This window comes from Sinocyclocheilus anshuiensis, unplaced genomic scaffold, assembly GCF_001515605.1.
Source record: "Sinocyclocheilus anshuiensis isolate Anshui unplaced genomic scaffold, SAMN03320099.WGS_v1.1 scaffold342, whole genome shotgun sequence".
NCBI lineage: Eukaryota > Metazoa > Chordata > Actinopteri > Cypriniformes > Cyprinidae > Sinocyclocheilus > Sinocyclocheilus anshuiensis.
The window spans coordinates 214,405-242,197 of record NW_015544129.1 but is presented as its reverse complement, the minus strand read 5'-3'; the positions used below and the strand labels follow the sequence as shown (position 1 = coordinate 242,197).

At 40.4% G+C, this 27,793-nt stretch overlaps 1 protein-coding gene across 1 annotated transcript in view; it reads right to left on the bottom strand.

The window, feature by feature from the left end:
• Nucleotides 1-5,655: 5,655 nt before the first annotated feature.
• The window catches only part of LOC107694856 (death-inducer obliterator 1-like), a gene marked incomplete at its 3' end in the record, with an annotated part of 26,379 nt that continues 4,241 nt past the window's right edge, over nt 5,656-27,793 (bottom strand). The window contains exons 2-4 of the mRNA XM_016494548.1: nt 15,160-15,950; nt 7,839-8,034; nt 5,656-5,874 (exon numbers count right to left, since the gene is read on the bottom strand). Of these exons, the coding sequence (XP_016350034.1) occupies nt 5,656-5,874; nt 7,839-8,034; nt 15,160-15,950 (1,206 nt within the window). The remainder of the gene's footprint in view (nt 5,875-7,838; nt 8,035-15,159; nt 15,951-27,793) is intronic.

The window sequence follows — 27,793 nt, the reverse complement described above, 5'->3', positions numbered from 1 at the left end:
GGAGCGGAAGGCCTGCGATCGGACGCCGAGGTTGCTTTGTTTCTTTGTAACACCGTGTCTGTGCCACAACTTAATATTTATTTAAACAACTTAAATGTAGACTATAGCCTACCACACTGCCGACAGTAATTGAATACAAAATATATTTCTGTACAGCATGTAATAATTATGCAGTAAAATATTACATATGAACTGGGATTATTAAAAGTAACTGAACCATTTGACATCTTGTTTGGAAGGACAGTGTAAATGCTTGGAAATATTTCACGTCTTTAATTCCATTCATTATTTGTAGCGTGCCTGCCATCCAATAATCGCAATAAGTTTTGTGCTTTGTTACTTTTAATCAGAAATAAATTATCAGCTTTCAAATTCAGTCAATTTTAATCACAAAACACAAACTATAAACGTGTTTTTTCAGCCACAGAAAGACGCCAGTAAAACACAAAATGTCACGTAAAGTCACATTTACCTCAGGAAAGACATTCATTGTACATAAACTTGATAGTCCGCTATAAAAAATAACTCTAGAGAAGCATTGTATTACTGTGACGTCTTAGTGAGCTACTCTGTGTTTATTCCCAAGTCACAGGTGATTGGCTGACGTGGTGCTGCACCTGGACTAAATCAACTGGTCTTAAAAAGGACTTGCAGGAACAATGAGAGGGAGAGGAATAGTTGTTTGTTGTTGGCGTTGGTGCATGAGTCTGCCAGAGAACTCACGGGACGTAGAGGTTATGGGAGTTCGCCGTTGCACCGGAGAAGTTTACCTCAGGAAAGACATTCATTGTACATAAACTCGATAGTCAGCAAGACCTTCATTTTTAATGTTTGTTTGAAGAAATTTGTCATGGGAATGTGCAGAGACTTCAGATATAAAAAACGCGGACTTGTTAGGAAATGTTTACTCAATGAAATCATAGCGCGGTGATTTCACTTATATTATGTCTTGAGCAATTCAGTTCTATATTAGTAGTTGTAGCCATTGCGGCGTGAACGTCGTCTCAGCTATATCTATAACTGAGGGAGAATGTGTCAGCGTGGATGCGCATTGTCTACGCCAGGCGTAGTTGCGCCTGATCGTAGTTACAGTTGGTGCAACAGGTGTAAATATTTATTGTAAAGCAGGATGTTGCAAAGCCCAGCGTAGGGCTTACACCCAGCGTTTTTACGTCTAGCTGGTGCAACCGGCCCCTGGGAATTAAGGTTAATTTAAAGTGGGAACTAAATGTCTTTTTAACTTGAGAACTATATACAGTCACAAAGAATTGTTTATTACACAGAATCTGTGCCAATATCGTGGATTATTACAGCATCACTTGGCCATTGAGTGTAGTTTGGGCTCTTAATCACTGCATCCTATAAATGTTGTCATACGTCTTGCACAAATCCAGTCTGTTCGTTCATTATTATCATGCAGTTATAAAGGAGGTGTTGAATTTTATCATTCGCTCCTTGCATTCTTTCTTATATTTTTACTTAACCTACCCGTCTACATGAATATGCTATATAGCGCATATATTAAGCAAAATGCTTTATTTTTTCAAGCTGACTAATGAGCTTATGGACGCCGAATGGTTATTCTGAGGTAAATGTATTATGTGGAATATTGTTATGTGGAATTGTTAACAAGCTTTACATGTTTTCCGCAGTTTGAAACACTGAATGAGCGATTAACATGAGACATTTCAGTAAGATGTACTGTATCTTATAATATACCTTTTGGTGTCCATTCATGTTTATTTTGTACTATAGTGGTAAAGAGAAAGATTTGATGGGTTCACCTGCGGCGCTAAAGCGAGCGCTCATGCCACATTTAAAGAGCGCCAATAAGGTATTTATTATTTGAATTTTGTGATTTTAAACAGAATTTTAAAGCTGATACTTAGTTTATTAAAAGGTCACAGAGCACAAAGCTTATTGCAATTACTGGATGGCAAGTGCGCAACAAATAATATGAAGTTCACGGATTAACAGAACACAGCATATAGACTAAAGCAGTGGTCGCCAACCCGTCGATCGCGATCGACTGGTAGATCTTTATCACTGTCCCAGTAGATCCCGAAAAAAACAGTAAAATAAGTACAAAAATGCATTACATTTATGGGGTTATATTAATGTATCACTGAAGGGTACTGTCTTGAGAAAAGTATAAAGCGCAGCTCTGCTTTGTTTACAGCGGTAAACAAGGAAACGCTATAGTGCGGTCGGTTCATAAGCAGTGTTGCCAAGTCCGCGGTTTTCCCGCGGAATTGTGCTACTTAACACTGTTGCCGCGGGTTGTTGTTCATGTCCGCGGGTTGAAGCGACCCCAATAACGTGATATTTAGTCCCTGGAATGTGAATTTTACTTGAAGATCCCCGCCGAAAAACGTGTATTTTACCCCCGGAATGCGATTTTTACAGGGGAACCCTCCTCGAAACGCATTGGACTAGTTTTATTGCGAAAACCTGGTAACCCTGTTCATAGGCGCCACCTGCTGTCAGAGAGTGTGTCTCATTCAGACCTGCTGTTTTTGTTTCGTGCAGATGTTTTATGTAGCAAATAAATAAATAAGACCTAAAGTCAGACCATTCTGTTTTTGTTTTAAATCCTGAAATTAATCTAAATCAAATCAAAAACAACTGCCCGTGCAGATCATGATTAAAATGCAGTGGTTGCCTCTAATTTCAAATGGCTAGATATTTTTGTTTAAAGCCAGTTTGTTTGTTATAAAACAAATAGCCAATAAATAAATTAGCTTAAAAATCAGTATCAGTATCAGAATCCAATTTTCTAGTTAAAAAAAAAAAAAGGAAAGAAAAGAAAATCTGAATTCTGCATCAGCTATGATCAGCGCATCACTAATTAAAATACTAAGTAAAAGGCCTCAAATTTGAAGTACAATCTGGGATGTCTTTTTCTATCAATTCTTCAATAGGTAGATCTTGTCTTTCATAAAGGCCGAGGTCAGGGATCTTGGGCCTAAAAAGGTTGGTGACCACTGATTTAGAAGAAATCTACAGAAGCAAACAGACAAGGGTAGTAGGTTTAAAACAAACACCTTAATGTGTATTTTGGACATTTCCTTTCCATTTGAGCAAAAGAAGACATGGAAGCAAAATCTCACAATTGAACAGTACATGAAGTGTCCTGCCATAAACAATAACTTCATAATTTTGCAGTGTTTTAATTATTTTTTGCAGTGTTTTTCCTGTAAAACAACAAATTAGCATTAACTTCATTTTAGTGTGAAGGTCTTTGTTGATTTGAAATTTGAAGTGAAAAAAATTAAAATAAATATCAGAAGTGCCCTTTTTTCCACTAGAGCCCCTGCCCCTCAAAATGTCTGTGCACGTCCCTGGGCGTGACAGATCACTGTATAAACGCCTCAGTTCAAACAGCACCGTGGAGCACGATCATCCCTTCCTCTTTTACTACTAGTTTTAACGTGAAATATACATGAATGAACATCTCATTCCTCATGTAATCACTCAATCAGTGTTTCGATCGCGGAAAAACGTCAATAAAACAGCTTGTAAACAAAATGTTACGTAGCATTTCATTTACCTCCTCAGGCAAGCCACCAGTGTCCATTCTATGTGCCATGGAATACATGTGTTTTATTTATTTTTATTTTTTAACACTTTAACATTTCAGTCATACTGCATTGTGTTTATGTCTCCCCTCCTTTTACAGCATCAGCATTTTAAGGTTCACTTAAAATAGGAACTAAACAGTCACAAAGAATTGTTTATTGCACAGAATCTGTGCCAATATCACATCACTTGGCCATCGAGTGTAGTTTGGGCTTCTGCTCAATGCATCTTATAAATGTTGTCATATGTCTTGCACACATCCAGTCTGTTCTTCTTCATTAGTAACATGCAGTTTTATAGGAGGTGTTGAATTTTATCTTTAGCTGCTTGCATTCTTTCTTATCATGTAGACAACAGGTTAAGTAAAAATATTAATATGCGATATAGGGCATAAATTAAGCAAAATGCTCCTATTTATAGTTATTTTTTTCTGACTGACTGATGAGCTTATGGATGCGCAATGGTTATTCTGAGGTAAATGATTATGTGGCATTATTTACAAGTTTTCCACATTTTCCGCAGTTTCAAACACTGAATGAGCGATTCCATGAGACATTTCAGTTGTATCTTATGTATCTTATAATATACCTTTTGGTGTCCATTCATGTTTATTTTGTACTATAGTGGTAAAGTGATGGGTTCGATGGGTTCACGTGCTGCTTGAACTGAGGTGCTAAAGCGATTGCTCATAACGCATTAAAGCATTTATTGTTTCAATTTCGTTATGAATTTGGCAAAATTTTAAAGATGATACTTTGTTTATTAAAAGGTAGCAGAGCACAAAGCTTCTTGTTTTTATTGGACGGCAAGTGCACTACAAATAATATGAAGTTTGCGCATTAACAACACTAAAGATCCTGATAACAAGCCATCTTAGTATCGATTTTAAACAAGAATTGTTAACGATATTGTTAATGTCCACACAGCTGACAGCTTTACCTGTTATAGTTTAAGTTGTGCATGAAATAGAAAAGTAAGAAAGTACTTTTAGAAAACGTAAGAAGTACGTGCAGAAAAGTAAGATTTTCTGCACGTCTCCGTTTATTACGTCAATGAAGATCCCCGCCGAAAAACGTGTATTTTACCCCCGGAATGCGATTTTTACAGGGGAACCCTCCTCGAAACGCATTGGACTAGTTTTATTGCGAAAACCTGGTAACCCTGTTCATAGGCGCCACCTGCTGTCAGAGAGCAATAAATAAATTTGCTTAAATATCAGTATCAGATTCCAATTTGCTAGTTAAAAAAAAAAAAGAAAGAAAGAAAAGAAATTCTGAATCGGCTATGATCGGCGCATCACTAATTAAAATGCTAAGTAAAAGGCCTCAAATTTGAAGTACAGTCTGGGATGTCTTTTTCTATCAATTCTTCAATAGGTAGATCTTGTCTTTCATAAAGGCCGAGGTCAGGGATCTTGGGCCTAAAAAGGTTGGTGACCACTGGACTAAAGATATTGACAATAAGAAACCATGTTTGTATCGATTATAAACGAGAATCGTTAACGATATTGTTAATGTCCACACAGTGTTGTAGTTTGTTCACATTCTGTGCATGAAATAGACACTGCTTTCCTGCGCTTACTTCAGTGTTCATTCACACATCATTTTTCATTAGCAGGTGTGCCGTCAACGCTGGCGTTCGGCGGAGATGAGGATCGTTTTTCCACTAAAACTTTGATGCGCATCATCTCAGTTTATTACGTCAACATAACAAAAGATGTTATCGTAAAACAAGCAGGAAAAAATGTTTAAATCATAAATTGTAAATTTATATATATCTCAGCAAAAATATCACTCGCAAATTAATATTCTGTGTCGTAAACGCTAATGTTTTAGGCACAGTCTGGAGCCCTGTAAAATGGATGTCTTCTGACAAGATAAACTAATCTAAAATTTTTGGTAAGCAGGATATGGCCACAATTTAAAACAGCACATTCTTCAAAATGCCTTCTTTTGTGTTCCAAAGCATGATAGTGATTAAATGATTTCCTTCCTTTTCCCCTTCATTTTCATGACAATGTAATCATCTGTGTTATGATTTCTACCACAGATCGGAGCTACACTGAAATAGACTTACCTTGAGAGGCGGGTCAGCTGATGGGGCAGCAGGCTTTGTCTCAGTTTTGGGTTCAGAGAGAGACTTCATGGCTGCCGCTGCATGCCGCACAATACACTGATGACTGCAGTACACTGACTCTGGCAGAGAGTCATTACTGCAGCCTGGACCAATGCATTTAGGTAAAGCTGCCTTCTCCTCTGCCTTCATCCCATCCTCCACCAGCTGCTCAATCCCCACCTGCGACACAACTCACAGATTAGATCAAGTAATAGTGAGAAAATCCATGCACAGTTTAGAATCTTAAGTGTGTTGGCATCAGACTGACCAAGTTTGGTGACGACTGCATAAAAACCCTAGGAGGAGTAGGGGCAGGCAATCTGCCGATTCTGTATTATGATATATCTTATAGGCATCCACAATGTAGTTTTCAAATTAATCATACAGATTGTTGTCTTATGTCCTATAAAATTGTCCAATTTTTTTCTGTATATAAATAAATCCACACTGCTTTCAGATTTTTTCAAGTTGTTAACAACTGAGAGTGATGAAGAAACACGGATGAATCCAAGAGTAAAGAATGGGATGTGCTTGATATTAAAAGAAGTTAATAAAAATCAAAAAACCACAAAAGAAAAAAACATCCATGACCCTTGAATTGCTCTAAAACTAGACTAAATACTTATGTTTTCTTGGACTAAGATAAGACCAAAATGCTCAGACTTTGCCAACTTAAACTTGACCAAAAAACAGGATAATGTTGACTAAACATGATGAAAGGAGATTTGACAAGACAAACACTAAAAGACAAAATTAACCCTAATACAAATATTCAATAAATCAAAATGTCACACATTTTTTGCTGTTTGTCACATGCAGTAGACCATTTTTGTGTCAGCAGGTAATGCCCCCCTTTTCCACTAGTTACTACCATACCTCAGATTTGTGAGGAACTGTAGAATCAGATCTGTATCGTCATATCGCCAAGTGCTAACCTCCACTAGGGATGCACTGTTGTGACGCTCCGATCAATATTCCGCTCTAGGAATGTGCGGAACACTCATGCTCACCGGAAAAGTAAAGTCCACTCAAATAACCTGCCAACAGGAACTAAACAGGTAGTATACTTGATCGTATCTGCAGTAGTGCTACTGTGCTGTAACATGCTGAAGTACAGCTAGTACAGTAGTACAGCTAGTGGGCAACGCTGGTTAAATGACGCTGCCCTATTGTGACGCAATGCTCTGCTCACATGCTCTGATAATAATAGCTTCGTAGGACTATACATTATTTGGATAAAATAAATTCTGTTAAATCTGATTCTGTTGCAAAGAACTGAATAAAAATAATATACTGATATTTAATATGAATATATTTTCTGTCCAATTTTATTGTTTTACTTTCCACAAAAGTGTGTTTATTTTATTAGCTTGTATTTTATATTATTTAATAAAATAATAAATAATTATTAAAAAGCATTTTCGGTTTCAGTTTTCGGTCATGTGCATCCAGAATTTTCGGTTTCTGTCCAGATTTTTCATTTCGGTGCATTCCTGACCGTACAGAGAGGTATCGTTTCATGCCTGTATGCTTTCTTTCGTTTGTGGGACACAACAGAAGATCATTCGTTCGTCCGCACAATGAAAGACTTTAAAATATGTTCTTATGTTTACAACTGAACACAAAAGTCATACAGATTTGGAACGACATGTAAATTTATCATTTTCATTGTTGTGTGAAGTATTCCTTTAAATTTTGCCAAACACTACGCCTGCTTGTTAAAGGTGAGAACTCAACTGTTATTAGAAATGCACTTTCCTTATAAGTTATTGATGGAGAACAGTACAGGATTCTTTTGTAGATGTGGCTAATCTTTTAGAAGTGCTTTGTATTACTACTGTGAAACAGAAATACTCTATAGCAGAGGTGTTCGACCCACTGTCCTGCAGAGTTCAGCTGCAACCCTAATCAAACACACCTGAAGCAGCTCATCAAGCTCTGCGGGACTGCTGGAAAATACACAAGCAGATGTGCTGAAGCAGGCTGGAAATAACCTCTGCAGGACAGTGGGTCCCCAGGAGCAGGGCTGAACACGGCTGAACACTGAACATGGTTTTCCTCATCAGGGTCTAGAGAATACACATCGTTCATATTCTGATATACTTAATGACTCAAAAGCAGATCATTAGAAAAAAGAAAATTACCACATGAGTTGAGTCGATTTCATGTTTTTCACTGAGACCATTTGTCGTCCTGTTCTTGCTCGTGGCGTCTTGTTCGTCGGAGCATGAGGGACAAACATATTGTCTGTTCCTCTGCAGGAGAGGAGTACAAGACTCTTCGACGCCGACACAGTCAACGTGACGCCACTTCTGGCAGGAGTCACAGCAGATCATCAACCTAACAGACAGAGCCGTTAGTTTGGTAGGGGATGAAAAATCTTACTAATATGAATATGCATTACCATTTCAATCAATTCACAAAGAAGCTTAATGAATAAAGAAAACTGATTTAACATCATATAATCTCTTGAATAAGAGATCAACTCTCTCCAAAATCAAATAAGAGTGAGAAACAGAACAAAACTGAAATCCACAATCAATGTTCTCACCTGGCTCATCACAGAAACTAACCACATTTTGATACAACAATACACAAGTCTATTAGCGCTAACTCAATTGAATGCACGTAAAATAATAATGCGGGTTGCAAGGTATAGTTTAAGTGGTTAAGAGGTTAAGTTTAAGAGTTTACACAATAGCATTACCAGTAACAACATAACCACCCTCCCTTCTCCGTGACTCACATGTTCCCCTCATTACCGCTCTGGGACAGTGCTGCCACATGAGTGTTGGAAGCAGAAACTGTATTTTGACTGTGCTCTGAAGAGTGTATGATAAAAATCATCACATATAAATCTTGTTCTAAATTCAAAAGTAACCATGTTCCAAAAGTAACATGTTTGATGTATTTACTGGACTGTACTGAGACTAGTTTATTCTGTAAACTGTACGGACCGTAACACGCTTTTACATGGGTTATCGTATCACCCTGTTCTAGCGCTGCAACAAACGATTATTTTGATAATCGATTAATCTACCAATTATTTGAACGATTAATCGGCTAATCGTCGATTATTTCACTGATTAATCAGTAGACTTTGATTATTCAGCTTTTGCAATTAGTTAAAATATTTAGTTATACATATTCTAACAAATAAATAAAGGTAATCACTTCCGCTTAACTCAACAATTGTGAGTTTGTCCATTCTGAGGGGAAAAAAAAATGACGAGTTGATTTTTTAAATCATCAGAATTGTGAGGTATAGCCTAATCTCGGAATGGCGAGAAAAAAAAAGTCAGAATTTTGAAATATAAACTCAAAATTACCCTTTACATTTTTTATTGCATGGCTTCCATAGACCGCTACTTTAAAACTGTAATTTTCTGCCACCAGATAGACCCCGCCCACAAAAACACTTCACTGTTTGCAAACACCGAAATTGGTCTATATGAAAAAGTAACTGAATGACATCATTCTGCCTAACTTCTCCTTTTGTAAGTCATATGGCTAAGAAACAAAATAAAGGTAAGTGATAAGACGTTTTATTTTTAGATAATTTTATTTTCAACAATCTCTCTTAAAGGGGTCATATGATGCGATTTCAATTTTTCCTTTCTCTTTGGAGTGTTACAAGCTCTTGGTGCATAAAGAAGATCTGTAAAGTTGCAAAGACTAAAGTCTCAAATCCAAAGAGATATTCTTTATAAAATTTAAGAGTCAACCACGCCTACCTAAAACGGCTCGTTCTAACACGCCCCCACATGTCTACGTCACGATGTGGGAAGATTTGCATAACACCACCCAAATGTTCACGCAAAGAAAGAAGGCATAACTTTTATTAGAAGCGGCGCGTCGCAGATCGATCAGTGTTTGACATCTGCGAGTGCGATTCGAAAGCATACAGAGCAGTCTGCTCTCTATAGCTCTCGTGGTACTGTAATACACCGATCGGTCTGCACAGTCGGTCCACGTCACCGGTTACACTCAGAGATGTGGCTCACACGTGGGGCTGTAGTGTAAATGCGTCCCAGCTCCCTTAGATGTAATGCTACATTTACACTGGTGCGTTTTTGTTTTAAAATGAAAACAATCCTCGTCAAACTGCCGTTTCCACAGTGTTTCAAGCCGGCTTTCCACTATCTCCGACTAGATGTAAGGCTACATTTACACTGGTGCGTTTTTGTTTTAAAATGAAAACAATCCTCGTCAAACTGCCGTTTCCACAGTGTTTCAAGCCGGCTTTCCACTATCTCCGACAGACCGGAAGTCATTTGTTTCCAATGGAGAGTAGCGCGGGAGCTGCGTGGAGTTCCAATCATATGCAGATGTCCGTTCATACTAACGTTACACGACCGCAAGTGCGTGTTACGTGACCATTCATGCACACTGTAGCATCATGCTACATCAGACAATAAATAATATTTATATTCCCCTTTTACTCAAAACTCACTTTAAACCACCATCGAGTGTTTGTAATAACTTCCGATTGCCGTCTAATGTGTGTTTTGGCCATGTAATGTTGCTGAAGTCAGAGCAGCGATCATGGAAGAGCGAACACAAGCAGACAGTGCTGGAAGCTGCTAATGCTCATCAGTAAATCAGTGGAAAATAAATAGAAATCATGATTCTGTCTGAGTTACGTGTTTTAAAACGAACGCGCACTAGTGTAAATGTAGCCTAACAGCTGTGTAAACTGAAGACTATTTGAGCTTTATTAAAACTATTTGCACTGATTTATTCTGTTGGTTCCCACTAATAAAAAGATTTTATCATTAGCTAGCTCCACACTGGAGAGCTGCTTTATAACAGAAAATCAAGTTGTAATCCTTCACTGACTCTGGTTTTTCATGTTTATTACTGTAAAGCTGCTTGATTTAAAGGCACAATATGTAAGTTTTCACCGCTAGAGGTCGCATTTTCAAAACAATAACAAAGGTGATGCTTGACGCTCTGAAGGAGTGGAGTGATGGGAAGATGTGATTTTCACCATCCAGAGATGTCCGAATCATGTTCACAGATGTAATGAATATTTTTTTTATTACCTGTACCTTCCAGTTATTCAAACAGCGAATAAATTATACAGAGAAAGAGAGCAAAGAACGATTAAGTTACATTGCCAAGGAACAGTATGACTGACTTCAGTCTAGCACGAATCAAGTCAAGTGACTTTTATTTGTATAGTGCTTTATACAATACTGATTGTGTCAAAGCAGCTTTACAGTGTCAAACGGGAAAATAGTTTGTCAATAATGCAAGAAGACAATAACAGTCAGTTTTCAGTTAAAGTCAGTTCATTGATGATTCAGTGATGTCATCATCAGTTCAGCTCTCTTCAATAGTGCTGCAATCAGTCAAGTGTCCCCAACTAAGCAAGCCAAAGAAACCAAAACTCCATCGGTGACAGAAATGGAGAAGAAAACATTGGGAGAAACCAGGCTCAGCCCTTATAATCAATAAAGCTGTCTATTCAGTGTTTGATGAATGAATCTCCTACTTACATCATACGTACATCTACACTTTGTTGTTTATGATGAAAGAATTCAGTCAGCGAGCGCGCGAACTGAACAAAACTCCAGTGCTTCTGCGATGACTCATCTGAACGCCTCTGATTGGCCCCTGCATTCATAAACTCAACAGACTCGTGTGTGATTGGTTATAACACGCAACACTGTAAAAACGTGGAAAAAGATTCATTGAGCAGATCTAAATTTAACGCTGCAGTCAACACTTTTGATTTCATTTTCATTTTATTTGCGACAGCTGTAATGAATTTAGTTTAACTGCAGCAGCATTTTTGTCCACGTGTATTGCCATAGTTTCTACAAGCGGAAACCGATAGCGCGGATATTACGTCATTGACACTTTGCAAGTGGTTTTTGGTTATTTTATTACGAAAATCTAACATATTGTACCTTTAAGGCTATCTATTGCATAAAGTGCTATATAAATAAACGTGACGTGACTGGACTTTACTGGAGTACTGAACTGCAGAGCTCATGCAAACATCCACATCGCTGTAATCAGATGCGTTTTAAACTGCTGCTTTCACACCGCTTTCATTAAACCACCTTGGGTTGCCTTTAAGAGACCTCCAAACTTACGTAACATGCTGGTCAGGGCTGATTTATCTGTCTCTCAGCCAACACATTTTTTGATTAATATTCCTTCAGGTAACTATAAGTGTGGAGGTTGTCAACAATGTAATTTTACTTACAAAACACAAACTTTTAAGCATCCCTGTACAGGGAAAACTTTTAAGATCAGAGGAACGATTTCTTGCAAGACCTCTAATGTTATTTACATGCTGCACTGCCCGTGTGGACTTTGTTAGGTTGGTAAAACTAGCAGACAACCCAAAATGCAGATTGCCAAACATCGAAGTGCCATTAGGAGGCATGACCCTAGAAGTCCAGTAGCACAACATTTAGTTAGATTTAAACATTGTTTCCACACTACAATACAATGGCATTGTAGCTGTCAAATTACCTCGTAGAGGGGGTGATATTAACCGTTTGCTTTTAAAGCGTGAAGGCTATTGGATTTATACTTTAATCACATTATTAGTGTTGTCAAAAGACCCGGTACTTCGGTACCAAGTCAGTACTAAAAAAATGAAAACATTACGGTACCAGGTTTTTTTTAAGTACCAGTGGTACCGAGTACCCGGTCAACCCGGATCTTGATGTGCTCGCTATCCGAAAGGTGCGCAGATGCGCTCTCTTCATAAAAGCACTGAGACGTGGCGACCTCAAAAGGAGGAAACACATCAAACTAACAAAACACTTTGAAGACCTGGATCAAATGAGAGTTCAAGCAGGTAAGTTTCAATAAAAAAAAATTTATTTAGATCTTCTGTTATGAATATTATTCCATAGTTTAATTTGAATGTCGGATTGAAATAAACATCACCGTTAGCGTAGTTAATCGTTAGCATAAGCACGGCTAACGCTAATAAAATGAGCATTAGAATTAAGTTTTTTTATTAACTATTTAATGCTCCTATAACTTTTATTAGGGTAAAAAAAAACAAGACATGATGATATTTACTATTTTTACACACCAGATGCTTTTAAATGAATTGTGAATCTAAAATATGCATGTTAGAGAATGTACAAATGGTTAACATTGTTTACTGTATGTCATAAAAAACAGGAGGACATAATGGTATTTACTATTTTTACACACCAGAGGCTTTTAAATGAATTGTGAATCTAAAATATGCATGTTAGAGAATGTACAAATGGTTAACATTGTTTACTGTATGTCATATCAATCCGTCAGAAAAGCAGTTCTGGGCTTTTTTTAAGCTAATTACAGGCTTCGCTTATCCCGTGCGAATGCACCACATGAAATTCAGATGTGGGGGGGTAATTTCAAAATCACACAAGGTCCCCAGATAATACTAATTCCGTGCGAATAGGGCTTTAGTCTTAGTTAGTTGTTATTCTTGGCTGGATAACTCTAGCAGGTTTTAAAAGCCCTTTAAATTTAAATATGTACACAGTTTGGATTAAATGAAAGTATAGTCAAATTATTATCCTGTATAGACTTTACAATAAGATAACATTCATTAACATGACTCACTTACAGTGAGTGAACAATATATTTTTACAACATTAATTAATGTTTTTTAATGTTAGTTAATACAAACACTTGATCATTGATGTTTGCTCATTGTGCATTAAATCATTTTAACAGACTGAACATTCAATTTTATGTACTAGTAAATTTGGAAATTAACCCCAAGAGGAATAATTGCTATAACTATTGTTTAATTGATAGGTCATGTTATTTAACAAATGGAATCTTATTGTAAAGTGTTTTTAATGCTACAGTTTCCATCTATTTGATATACACTTGACTTAAAATAGATGGTGTCAATGATCTAATGTTGCATTTGGTCAGACTCAGCCCATTGCTTTATATGCAAGTATATTATATTTTCCTTTTACAGCTGCAGACTGAGGAAGATCCTGAAACACACCAGCAAACCCTAAAACAGACAACAGTTTACAGATGTTTTTCAGTGGCAGCAGAACTATGACAAAAACTTTTGGGTGAAACTTGTTTACTTTTTTTTTTTATACTTGTATTACTTGTGGAAAAACTTGAAACACAATTTTAAATAAGTATAAAGAACGGCATTGATTTGTTTTTGTTTTGCTTTGGTACCGAGAACCGTGGATTTTCACTGGTATTGGTACCGAATATGGAAATGTTGGTACCGTGACAACACTACACATTATCATCTAATAGTCTTAATGAAGAGTTTGATAATCGTCATTTTTTTGCATTAATGATGCCGTTTATTATATTTACACTTTATAGATTATAATTATGTATAATTCATATAATATATTCATATAATTAATTATATGAGTTAACAATATTAAACTTATTTAAATTAACAGGCTATAACTACATAGATATAAATACAAAGGTTCAGTATATAAAGCTGTTCAAACTGATGAAGCTTGTTTTCTTTTGAGCTCCTTGTAATATAAATGATTTAAATTCAGTTGATTCACTTGCCTTGATATAGTCAGTAGCTGCCTTCTCAAACTTTCACTGCAGCGTTTATTCCTGCCTTGCAAATGTGTTTTTTATTCGTGGTATTTTTTCATAATCTCTTCATCTTCAACAGAGAAGTGAATTGCGCTGATTCTTGCGAGAAGTCCATCACACTGATGCTTTCCATGCTGCGTGTGATTGGCTGTTTGCAGCACGTGTCTCACTTTCAGGTGCACGCGCCTCACAGACACTGGATCAAACCTGAGTCGACAGAGAATGTTTATAGCGAGCGTTGTGCAACAGCTGATCCTGATCTAAACCAGGTTGGGTTTGTCAGGTTTTGTCAACTCAAAACAGGCCACAGGTGTGTATGTTAGATTGTTGTGCTTTGTTCTTGGCATTTTATGTTTTCACTTTTATTTCAGCTTTGTAATTCGTTGCCTGAGGGTTTAGTTGTTGTTGTGGGTTTTTGTGTGTGTGTGTGTCATGTGGTTTATCATTTGATGTAATTTCTGCTAGTATTTAAGGGCTCCTTAGTATACGTGTTCACTGTCTGATGAAGAGCCATATGGCTGTGGTGTAGGGTTGGGCCGATGGCTGACAGACATCACAATGTTGAGCCAGCATCATGATTAACCACAGCAGGGTTGGACGATGGAGGTTTTTTGGAAGATCTGTCCCTTTTATGTTCATCTTTATCATGTTTATTTATTACACAGCTCTCTGCTCTCTCAGCTCTACTTTATTCTGGTTGGTCAAGCTTATCATTCCTAACATCGACTATTGTCTATGGCAGTGTTGTATACTGACCCTCTAATCCGGGTCACTAAAACCTGCACTTTCATGTCACACGTATCACACCACAGGTTCTCATAAAAACACTAAATTAGTTCCTTCCTGAGTAACGGTTTCTGATCATACTGCAAAAATCAACAGGCCCATGATGCTCACCTGTTACTGTGTCCTTGTTGACATGTGCAGCAGACAGTATCATGATTCATCCTTTCAGTGTCTTCCTCGCCATTTTCTGAGAATTCCTCCTGTTCTTCATCCTGATGCTCTTCATCTGCAAGCTCACAGTCTTTCTTTGCTCTTTTAGCCCTTCTACCTCCAGTGGCTTTCCGAGCTCCTGCTGCAGCCACAGAATTCCCACTTGCCCCTGTGGCTGTGGAAGAACACACCTTTTCTCCTTTTGATGTGATATCCGTGTCATCAAACACATTCACTTCCTGTTTCATCAGTAATCTCACCCCTAGGTCGATATCTTCTACACTTCTCATATCAACATTATCTTCATGATTGAGTTCTTGCAGCCTTCGAGCCACAGCCCGCTGACGAATCTCTTGGAGATTGAGATCATCGCTATCTTCGGCTCGATCTGATGTGACTCCTTCACTGGCACATTCCTCGCCTGATTTCAGCTCTGCAACGACACACTGCACTCTTTCTGCATCTACCCGAGCTTCATGTTCACTGCTTGGCTTATCTGCGGCTGTGAGCTCAGGAACCAGCACATGTCCTCGACCCCCTCGACCTCGTTTAGAGGCTACAGCGGTCACGCCGCTCTCATCAGCCCGCTTGCCTCGGCCCCGGCCCCTGGATGGGCGACCCCTGCGGCGCTGGATGGGAGGGCTGCTGTCCCCAGAGCCAATGGCTTCTATGAACTCCCGCCTAGCAATGGTGCTCCGGCGGAAGCCCCAGGTCTTGGTCATCGCTGTAGTGCTGGAGCCTTCCTCATCCATCTGACTCAAAGGGGAAGAAAAGATGAAATACAACATTATCTTCACGGTTATCTTCCACTGTACGACCCATTTCAACAACAACAAAACGAGATGAACAACTGTGTCATTTAAATTTCAAATTGCATCATCACTTATTGTCGAAATTATGAAATGATCCGGCTTCTGTTCCAGGCTCTAAAAAATGTACAAGTTAAGCAGCACTATGGGTGCTTTCGGACCTACAGATTGCTTGTTTCGTTCTGAAACAGGGACTGAAATTGTTACAAAGTTGCATTCTCCTTTTGACTGTTCGCTTTCACAAGGTAGGGGTGTGCAATATGACGATTATTTATCGTGAAAGGGGTCTCACCAGCCTCTTTCACACAGAGATTTCGGAAAATTCATGGATAATGTGCCCCCGGGATCGTTTGATTCTGGTTCATTCACACTGGCAGTGATTTTCCGGAATCGTGCGTGCGTTCACACACATCCCGTAAAGACACCCGTAAAGTGAAATTACCATTTCACTAAGCTGGCGAACGATCTCAGCTTCAGCACAGATAGTGAGGAGCTCCCTGATCTCTGCTTCATTACAGTTTGCACATATTTTTCCATTGTGAACGTTAATCTGCCTTCAAAACACCCGGTAAAAGAGTCACACGATAACGTGCATCATCACCACGACACACTCTTTACAGCATTGGTCCTGGCTTTTGTTCACACAGGGCTCGTTCCGGGACTGATCCCGGCAATTTTACTAGGTCCCCATTCCCAGGACGTGTTTGCGTTCTCACAGAGGGCACTCTTCTGGAAACTTTCCAGAATCAACGAGCAGTGTGAAAGGGACTAGAGAGTGCGCAATTGCTGAATTGAGCACTTGAATGTTTGCAAGTGATACATTCCGTCATCTGTCCCGAGTGTCTTTCACGCTGAAATATTTGCAGGAATTTCCTGCATTACAAGCGCATAAACTGTGGGAATCATGCACAATCCCGCGCTGAAATTCAAGCCCTGTTGAACTAAACATTGGAACATTTCTTATGACAATTATCCACAAAGTGTGCATCTTTTGTCAGTGCAGTGCACTATTTCAGGTGGTTCTGACGCGCGCTCTCTGTCCGCTGGTGGGAGTGTGCTCACCTGTGTGTGTGTGTGTCTGTGTGTGCATCAGGGCAGAACGAGCGACCATGTAGAAACAGAAATGACATGCCGTCGTGTAAATAAGATAAATAACATAAGGATATTTAGTTTGTTTAATAAAAGAACAAAGTAGAACCTGTTCTATAGAAAAGGTAAACCTTAAATGACTTCTGTTGTGATCTGGCGCTATATAGAAAATAAAATGTAACAAAATTAACTTGACTTTAGGCAGGGGAAACACTGCACACAGACTTAAATAAGTGTATAGACTTGACTCCCACTCTAACTTATACATGTTATCAATATATTATATTTCTTTGTTTTTATTGCCATATTGCTATTTTCAAGGCAAGATTAATGTATTTTAAAAGAAACAAATAGTAGTAACATGCAGTAAAAAAAAATTTTACATAATTCCTGGTGACATTTTAAAAACATCCATTAGAGATGCTTTCTGAATACACCTGTTGCTAAACAGCATTTAAAGCTGTACATTTCAACAAAATATGCTTTATAAACAGAGGGATCTGACAAAATTACATGTTGGTGGTGCATCACCTTTCAATACAAATAAATGAGTTAACACAGTCCAATCATGTCTACACTCAAAAAGAAAATTAGCCTTTTCATGCATGATTGAACTGAAATATTTTTCATTTAAAAGATTGTGTTGCTATGAATTTATCAATATATTAAATGTATTAGAGCAACAATTCAAGTATGTGTGTGTGTGTTAGGGGTTGAACAACTTCTGATTTTTTTAAGTCGACTTTTATGTGATGAAAGTCGAGTCGATGACGTCATTAATGAACAAATAAGTCTGGAGCTGTGACAAACACCTTGTGCACAGCTATGGCATATGACACAGCACTGCCCACATGGCTGTTGCTCCTATAACAGCTTTTTTATCAGTTCTTTTGTCTTTATATTCGCTATAAGTCGTTATATTTCTCACAGATTTCTGCTCATTCTAAATCAGATACAGATAAAGTAGCAGTAAAGATTACATTAATATGAATGCATTAGTGAAAGCGATTGCATGTGTGAATTAATTCTACCTGGCAGCGTCTCTCTACTAGTAGTGAAGCTGTGGGATTTAGTTAAGAAATATATGCTTGAACTTTTCAGTTTCTAAGCTATTTTATTGAGAAATCACAGAACAGTGTTGACAATACATTTCCGCGCTGAATGATTCTGTGCGCGTGGGATGTGCGCGTGTGATGTACGAGCTACTGTCTGTAATGTGTGTGCGTTACAGTGCAGCAGCGCATTAGATTAGAACGGCGATTAACTTACCTGTAAAATAAGCTGTTTAAAACGTGCATTCTCCTGTTCAATTTCGAGAACAGTTTCAAAAATGCTCTTCAGAAACCTACAGGTGATGTCATGGACACTACATCCATGTTTCATACAGTCTATGGGTCACACCTGATAGGGTGATATTATGCACTCCTTAGCTGTCATAAAAAGCATACAGTCAATGACATCTGTCAGAGAAGACTTACTGATAGAACTTTATCACAGTTCGCTAAGATTACATCAGGGTGGCAAAGAGATAGTTCTCTCATCATCTCGTGTTCGAGATCCACCTATGGGAAGGGCATCCGTACCTGACCTCTGCAGAAGCAACCAATTGCACCAAATCTGGCTAGACAGACAGCAGCGCGCAGCCAATGCCAGGTAAGGCCCCACCCCCTTACCTGAGAGCATATAAGGCCTGCACGCGACGCTATTCTCCAGTTGACAATCGCTTCTCGCGACCTCTGGAATTTACTCACAGCTCGTCGGTTTTGACTTCATTTAACCATCTACAGGAGGACACATCTCTGGATCAGCCTCCGCCAGGCGTGCTTGTCAATTTACCAGGTCAGCTGTTTTTATTCTGTAAGCCGCCCACGCTCGCACTAATTACTAGGCTACCCGCCTCTTACCTGTCCTTTTCCACTGTCCGTTGTTATTGGCTCTTTCAAAACCGAGTCTGGCTAGTACCGTGGACAACTTGTCGCGAGCCTGCCCGGCCGCGTGCGGCGCCCTCTCGGGGTTGTCTGACTCAGAAGGGATTAAGGCGTCACCAGTGCGCTCCCGGGGGCCTCCCGTGAAGCAGCCTCACTTACCCGGGCCGATCAATGCATTTCATCGACGGGCCGCCTGGCTCCGGGGACGCGGACGATAAATGCCGTCTCTACGGCTCGAAGGATGAGGAGGCCATCCCGTCATCCGTAGTCCTTCAGATTTATGATCCTGCGGCTCTGCCCTAATCGGTCCTCCTCGAGTTTTGTGAGCAAGCGACCGCTCGCCTCAATATTGAATTTGAAGTACTTCAAATGCGTCGGACCAGGAAAAGGACTCGTACGACTGGAGACTTTTCGGAGCCTTCCCCGGCCCTAGAAAGCTGCTTCTCCCCATCTTCTCTGAATGTGCTAAACACATGGCAAAATTGATTGTTTTTCAGCGACCATTCATCAGGCTTCTTATTAAGCCCCGGCTTTGGCGGTAAGAGCCCTCAGCGTCTCCTCCCTGCCATCCACTTACCAGCGAACTGCTGGTCGGCATGGGATAACAAAAGAAAGGGTCGCCATCACCCGCGTTCTCAGGGAGGAGTTACTCACAGTGAATCACCTTGTTCTCCGTAATGCCCGTCAAACTGTCCGAACAAGCGGGCGCTCTATGGCTCTCTTGGTGGTCGGAGAGCACGCACTGTTGCTTAATCTTTCCGTTCTCCCTGAAAGAGAATTGCCGGTCGAGCCTGACCAGGCTCTCTTCGGGCCTGCCGTCACGCTAATACAGCAGCGCTGTGACGATAAGGAAAAGGAGGACGAGGGTTTTAAACTTTGCCTTCCTAGGAAGCCTGCGCTGCGCCAGATTCCCTCTGTGCGGCCAGATTAAAAAAAAAAAAAAAAACCAATTACTGGATTGTTGCACGGCCACAGGTGGCTTTGAGTTCAAGTTCACGGGTGGCCAGCCCTCCGGACACCAGTTCTGCCCTCGTATTTCCCCGTTTAAACAACGGAAGTTATCTGTCGGCGGAGTCATGGTGTTCAGTGTTGGCACGGGTTGCACTGTTCCCGGTGTAGCCCAGTGCTTGTTTCCCTGTTTTCAGAGGGGAATACAGTGAGGAAAAAGTGCACAAGCAGTGTCACCACACAGCTCCCTACATAAACGATTGGCTCATCATAGCCGAATCGAAGGTGAAAGTACTGCAGGACACCCGTCGTGCTCACTCACATCACATCTCTCGGGTCCAGGGTGAATTTGAACAAAGGCAACCTTACACCCAGTCAGAGTGTGATTTTCCTGGGCTTGGAGCTGAGCTCAGTCTCCATGCGAGCACGTCTTAAGAGCGTGTTCGCTCTCTAATGAACTGTGTGTCACAGTTCAGAGAGGGAGCAAAAGTGCAATATCGCACATGTCTCAGACTGCAGGGTCTAATGGCTTCATCTATCCAGGCTTTGCCTCTGGGACTTCTGAGAATGAGGGCGCTCATGAAATGGGTTTTGTCACTACATTTCAGCCTGTTACTCGATCTCTGCTGCTCTGTAACAGTGACGCGTGCCTGCACGGCAGTTCTGGAGGAGCGCGGGCTTTTACGCACAGGGAACCCCTTTGGGGACGGCGATGTTGCGGAAAGTCGTGACGACAGATGCATCCCTAGCAGGCTGGGGTGCCACCCAGGAGGGCAGAACGGTGAACGGTTTGTGGCCGAGCAGACTACGTTCAGTGACATAAATTATTTAGAGTTTATGACCATATGGAAAGCTCTGAATTATTTTCTGCCTCGCCTGCAGGGGCATCATGTGCTCGTACGCTGCGACAATACCACAGCGGTGGCATATATCAATTGCCAGGGCGGTTTGCGCTCATCAAAACTTCACGCTCTAGCTCACAAGCTTTTAGTGTGGAGCAGGTGGTTTTTCCTGTCGTTATGCGCGACTCATGTTCCAGGCCTTCCGAACAGAGGAGCGGACCTTCTAGAGGGGAATCCACTCTACGGAGATTGGCGGCTCTACCCTCAGATAGAGGACTTGATATGGATGAGATTCGGACAGGCAACCGTAGATCTATTCACCTCACGTGAAAACAGCCATTGTCCTATGTTCTTCTCGCTAAAGGACGTGGACGCACCCCTCGGGGTCAACACACTGGCCCACCCATGGCCCAAAGTGCTGCTGTGCGCTTTTCCTCCCCTGTGCCTGATAACTCCAACACTGGCCAAGGTGAGAGAGAAGGGCCTGACTCTCATTCTGATAGCACCCAGGTGGCCCAAAGCACCGTGGCTGGCAGAGATAATTCCTCTGTTATATGCCCAGGCATGGCGCCTCCCCCTCCGCACAGATCTATTATCTCAAGCGAACGGGGAGATTTATCACCCACACCAGGACAGGGTGGCTCTCTGGGCCTGGCCCCTGAGAGGACAAACTTAAACGCGCTAGGGTTTCCCCCGCGTGTGGTTGCTACTATACAGAATGCCAGGGCCGTGTCTACTCGGTCCTTATATGGCTGTAAGTGGCAGGTGTTTGAAGGGTGGTGTGATGGGCGTAGTCTCGCATCATATCAGTGCTCAGTTCCTGATATTTTGTGTTTTTTACAAGACCTTATGGATGAAGGCAGGTCTTTTTCTTCCACTATTAAGGTCTACCTGGCGGCTATTTCTGCTTGTCATGTGGGCTTTGAGGGCTCAACGGTCGGGCAGCATCGTCTAATCCGCAGATTTATGAAGGGTGCCCGTCGTTCTTTGCCCGTTACCAGGAGAACTGTTCCTGAATGGGACCTCTCCATGGTGCTGGAGGCTCTGTCTCAATCCCCTTTTGAGCCCCTGGGAAGTATTTCCCTGAAGCTGCTGTCCTTCAAGACAGCTTTGCTCTTGGCCTTGGCTTCAGCTAAATGTGTCAGTGAGCTACATGCACTCTCGGTTCATTCCTCGTGCACTAAATTCTCTCTTAGTGGAGATAAGGGTTTTCTTAAACCGAACCCGGCTTTTTTGCCTAAGTGCTTCCCTACGTTTACATCGGAGATGGTGGAGCTGTCCGATTTTCACCCTCCACCTTTTTCTTCCACCGAGGATCAGAGGTTGAATGCTTGGTGTCCGGTTCGTGCATTACAGACATATATGACCAGGACCAGTGCTTTCCGGAAGAGCGACCGGCTCTTTATTTCATGGGAACCCCCGCACAGAGGGAGTCCCATATCTAAGCAAAGCCTCTCACATTGGCTCGTGGAAGCTATTGCTTTGGCATATGAATCGATGGGTGTGCAGCCCCCAGGGAACATCAGAGTAGAGTTTGACTGATCACTGGTCAAAAGTAAGGAGAGATAACTGACAAGATGTTGGAGGATTTGCTCCTCAACAGATCCCGAGCTCATTGACAAACATCTTTTATCGTAAGACGTGCTCCCTTTACACAGTGCGCGCACGATCGCGAAATCGAAAGTGAAAGTGAAAGTGAACTGCAACTGTGAGCGCTCATTGAAAAGGGATTTAAATACCCCACATATTGATAGCGGCGCCCTGATAAATTATATACAATATCAGAATGTTTGCAGGAGCGGACACAAAAATCGCGGGAGTGGATGGGAGCATGCTGTAATGGTAAGAAGTTTAGCGAGAGCGGGATCAACAAGCCCCGGCTATAACGCAGCGGCGCAGTCAGTCAGTGAGCGTCGTAACAGATGACGTCAAATCTTGCGGGATTCCATAAATAAACTACACAGAACCCCACTATTCAGACAAATATACATAATGAAAAGATGATACAAAATTTAATACCTTGGAAAATGGCATTTAAGACTTTTTAAGGGCCTTAATTTTCTCTAAATTGATTTATCAACTTTTAATACTTTTTAAGACCACGCGGACACCCTGATAGAAAAGGTAACTTTAAATGACTTTTGTTGTGATCTGGCGCTATAGAGAAAATAAAAGTAATTAAAATTAACTTGACCTTCAAGGGGGGCGGGGCACCCCCAATGTAATGGCAGGGGAAACACTGATAAAAGTGCTATATAAATAAACGTGACGTGACTGGACTTTACTGGAGTACTGAACTGCAGAGCTCGTGCAAACATCCACATCGCTGTGATCAGATGCGTTTTAAACTGCTGCTTTCTCACCGCTGTCAGTTTTTGATCTGTTTATTTTGTTATTGAGAGGAAAGGAGGATAGCCCATCATTTCAGCGACAGCAGAGACAGTCGGAGCCTGTGGCAGGGGATACAGACCATTACGGACTACAAGCCCCCACCACGCACCTGTGACAGCACCATCGTTTCTCAAAAACAAAATATATTGGGTTCAGCGGAAAAAAGTTTTTTTTTTTTTTTTACCCAGTCATTTAAAATTAACACATTTTAGAGCTGTAACGACAATACCGTGAAATTTTTGCTTAAGGTTATCATACCGTCAAAATCTCATACCGGCCCATGCCTAGTCAGTACTGCAGCTGATCGTGTCTGAATGATCATGGAAGGTAAAATAATGATCACAACTATTACATCATTTTAATTGTGCATCCCAAGCCCATGCCAGTAAAAAAAAAAAAAAACAGCCCAAAGTAGCGCAATTACCATGTCCCAAATCTAAAAATGTAATTTCCATCCCTAAAATACATATTTTACAGTCACTGTTATGCACATTTATCATAAACACAGCTCAAATGCTTCCTACTAGTGTGGCCCAAAACATTTAGCACAGTTTTATTACAGTTAGAATGCAAAATGTTTCAGTACAAGCATTTCAACCAAATGTAATTTATGCAATATTTCAAACCTTTAACCCACTGGGGAAAATCAGCCCATGGCAAAGCAGCCCAAGCAGCCCAATTTCGTGGAAAAAACAACAACAACAACCCTGCATCCAACACGAGCTGCAGTTGACTGATCATATATTTTATCGTAGGATGTGCTCCCTTTACACAGTGAGCGCGCGATCGCGAAATCGAACGTGAAAGTGAACTGCGACTGCTAGCGCTCATTCAAAAGGGGTTTAAATACGCCACATATTGATAGCGGCGCCCTGATGCGCGAAAATAATATACAATATTAGAATGTTTGCGGGAGCACACACAAAAAATCGCGGGAGCGGATGGGAGCATGCGATAATGGTCAGAAATTCAGCCAGAGCGGGATCAACAAGCCCCGCGCTATCACACAGCGGCGCAGTCAGTCAGTGAGCGCTGAAACAGATGACGTCAAATCTTGCAGGATTCCATAAATAAACTACACAGAACCCCACTATTCGGACAAATATACTTAATGAAAAGATGATACAAAATTTAATACCTTGGAAAATGGCATTTAAGACTTTTTAATACTTTTTAAGGGCCTTCATTTTCTCTAAATTGATTTATCAACTTTTAATACTTTTTAAGACCCCGCGGACACCCTGATAGAAAAGGTAACTTTAAATGACTTTTGTTGTGATCTGGCGCTATAGAGAAAATAAAAGTAATTAAAATTAACTTGACCTTCAAGGGGGGCGGGGCACCCCCAATGTAATGGCAGGGGAAACACTGATAAAAGTGCTATATAAATAAACGTGACGTGACTGGACTTTACTGGAGTACTGAACTGCAGAAGGAGACTGCGGAGTCTCCAGGCCAGGACCAGCAGACTGAAGGACAGCTTCATCCATCAGGCTGTCAGGAAGCTGAACTCCCTCCCGACATTGCTGCCCCTCCCCTCTTTTGCCCCACGCACCACTGAACTCTGACGGACTCTCCCACTCCCCCCTCCTAAATACACACACACACTTTAATCAGTCTAAATAAGCTCTTTTGCACTACAAATCATTATATCTGCACTGTTGTTTACTTCACTGGTTTGCACTCTATCTGCCATGTGCCTTGTGCTGCTTTATATATATATTTTTATATTTTTTTACATTTTACCTTATTTGTATAGTTGTATTTTATATTTAATCTGTATATCTGTATTTATGTTCTACTGTTAGTGTTATCTGTATGCACCAAGGGTCTGAGAGTAACGCAATTTCAATTCTCTGTGTGTATGTGCTGTACATGTGGAAGAATTGACAATAAAGCATACTTGACTTGACAGCGCGCAGTATATATTTACATATTCATCCAAACGCCGCTCAGCAGCCTCAGGTTCGGCTGCGTTTGCTCTGTCTGACTCTGAAGCGCTGTCTTCTTCTCTTGAATTGCATCAGGAGAGCTGAATTACAGTCTTGCGCTACAGCGCCACACTGGTCAAACCACGCTATTGCAGGTTCTTACATTAGGTCATATGAGATCAAACGACTACTCAACAACAAAAATATTTGTCCACAATTTTTTTTATTGTCGACGTTGTCGATAATGTCGACTAATCGTTTCAGCACTAGTATGCAGTGGCAGATTTAGGCATGGGCAACCAGAAAAATAAATAAACACAGAATGCTCAATCAGGTTTTTACTGCTCATTTGCATGGCACGTCAATATCATGTCACCGTGTGGGTCAATAACTGCTCGGGACTTGTGCGCCCGGAGAAAAACTCTCACTCAGACGCATACGGAGGGTGAACCAACTCCAGGCTAAGGCTAAAAGTAGCCTAATTTTTACCCAAGGTGCATCATAAACCTGTCTTTTTAGCAAGTACCAGATATGGAGGTAATCATGTCATAAAATATTATAACACGACTGAATTTGTATTTAACTATATCACAGTTTAATAAAAACATTGTAAGCTACGCTTTCATTTCCACAGTTATTCAAACAGCGAATAAAAAATATACCGAAAGTTAGGGGTGTGCCATTTTCAAGGATTCAAAGCGTTTATTGTCATATTATATAGTCATATATTGTCCAACTCATATCATACCATCCACGATAATACCGGTATAAATTTTTACATGATAAAAAAAGTGTCATATCGCGATATCAATGATATAGCGACGCAATGACATATGGCGCATTTACGTTCCCTAGCGCACACAACAACACCACCACCACAAACCCAATAGGTGTGTTCAACTTGAAGCAGCGATGCGCAGACTGATCGGTGTATGACATCAAAGTATCACTAGAGCGGTTCTAGACCATATTCGAGCGCACACTCTTACCTCAAAAATAGGCGAGGCGCCTATCTTTAGCGAAGCGCTTCTGAAACGTGCTTTTTAGCAAGTTGCAAGTTGCGGTTGGACCACCGCATTGTCCAACTCATAAGCGCTGCCATTTCTGTTGCATGTGAGAAACATCAAACGGCAAACGAAACTAAAGCGAAATTAAACCGCACTGTTTCAGCTGCGCAGGACGGAACGCAAACAAACTTGTCCGAGCTCAGAACAGCTTTACTCGGGAGCCAAAGTTGATTTCGTGACACTGTTACTGCACAGATGCAACAGTGCTGCGAGATCCAGTGAGAAGTGTTTGAATTCGCTGCACAATGATAAGGCTGCTGCGAGATCTAGTGAGAATAATTCAAATTCTGCACAGAATTCTCTGTAATAAACAGCACTGACATACGTCAGGAAACCAGAAGCGGTAACGCTAACTGTAACCGTGGTGTTGTGTTAGAAATAGTCGAATGCATTACATCATTCATTTCAGAGTTTGTACAACCTTTTGAGAGAGAAATTCAAGCACTTTACAATGGCTTTCAAGCATTTCACACAACTATTTCCAACACTTTAAAGCTCTAAAATGATCCAGTTTGAATGTTATTTTTAATGGGATGACCAAAATATACTTTGTGGTAAGCAAACACTTATGTACAATTTTAAAAAATACATAAAATCACAATTATAACCAGTAGACAGCAGCAGAGGAACACTTATTGGCTTATTAGTCATTCATTTCTACTTTTTCTCTATATTTTGAAATGATAAAATCACTATTATAAAACATCAAATCATCAAGAAATCCGATTTTGCCAGAATTTTACACTTTTTTTTGTGTATGAAGTAAGAAAAAGTCACAAAGTGCCTTGAAAAACTTCTTCATTTTGCTACTAAATCACACAATCACTGAAGTTGGTCAGTTCCATATACTAGAAGAATAATGGTACATTTAATAAGAGTGGAATATATAATTTTTCTATATAAAAATTTGATTTTGCACCTGTTACTGTTGTTAATAAAAGTAAATTTTGTATGTATCTTAACTCAAGCTTAGTGCTTTACTGTCAAATCTATATAAACAATAAACAAGAAATGAACATGTAATATTATTAGTAACTGCACTTATTAATGCAAAACAATAGTAATTTTATGATTAAATGATCTATATTTTAATACTCCCACACACCACCCCCAGCGCTACCAAATCTGCTCCTGATGCCACCATCTGTAGAACTTAGTGGCGCTGGTGCCACTGCTCTCAAATGTTAGTCTGGAGCCCTGAATTGCTTAGTTTGTTGTCTTGTAATGCAATGAGCTATGCAATGTTGGCTAAATAAAAAAGCAACTGTAATATGCGACAGAAAAAAACATTCAGTCTAGATGAACAAAGTCTGCAAAAACTAATTTAGGTTTTAAAACAATCCAAAAGGTACTTTTCCCACCCATCTGAGAAAATCGTTTCTAAACAAAAGGTCCTCGGGAAATAAACTGTTTAATATTTTACAATAATGAAGGTCCTCGCTGGCCGTAGAGAGTTGTGAGGCTGTAATTTGCGCTGTACTCTTTGAGAGTGGACCTTTAAGACTCCAATCTGTTCAGCTGCATTCCAGCCATTTTGTGCTTTTAGAGAAGCCCCTCTCCATCAGAGAGTGAGCAGGCAGAGAGAAAAAG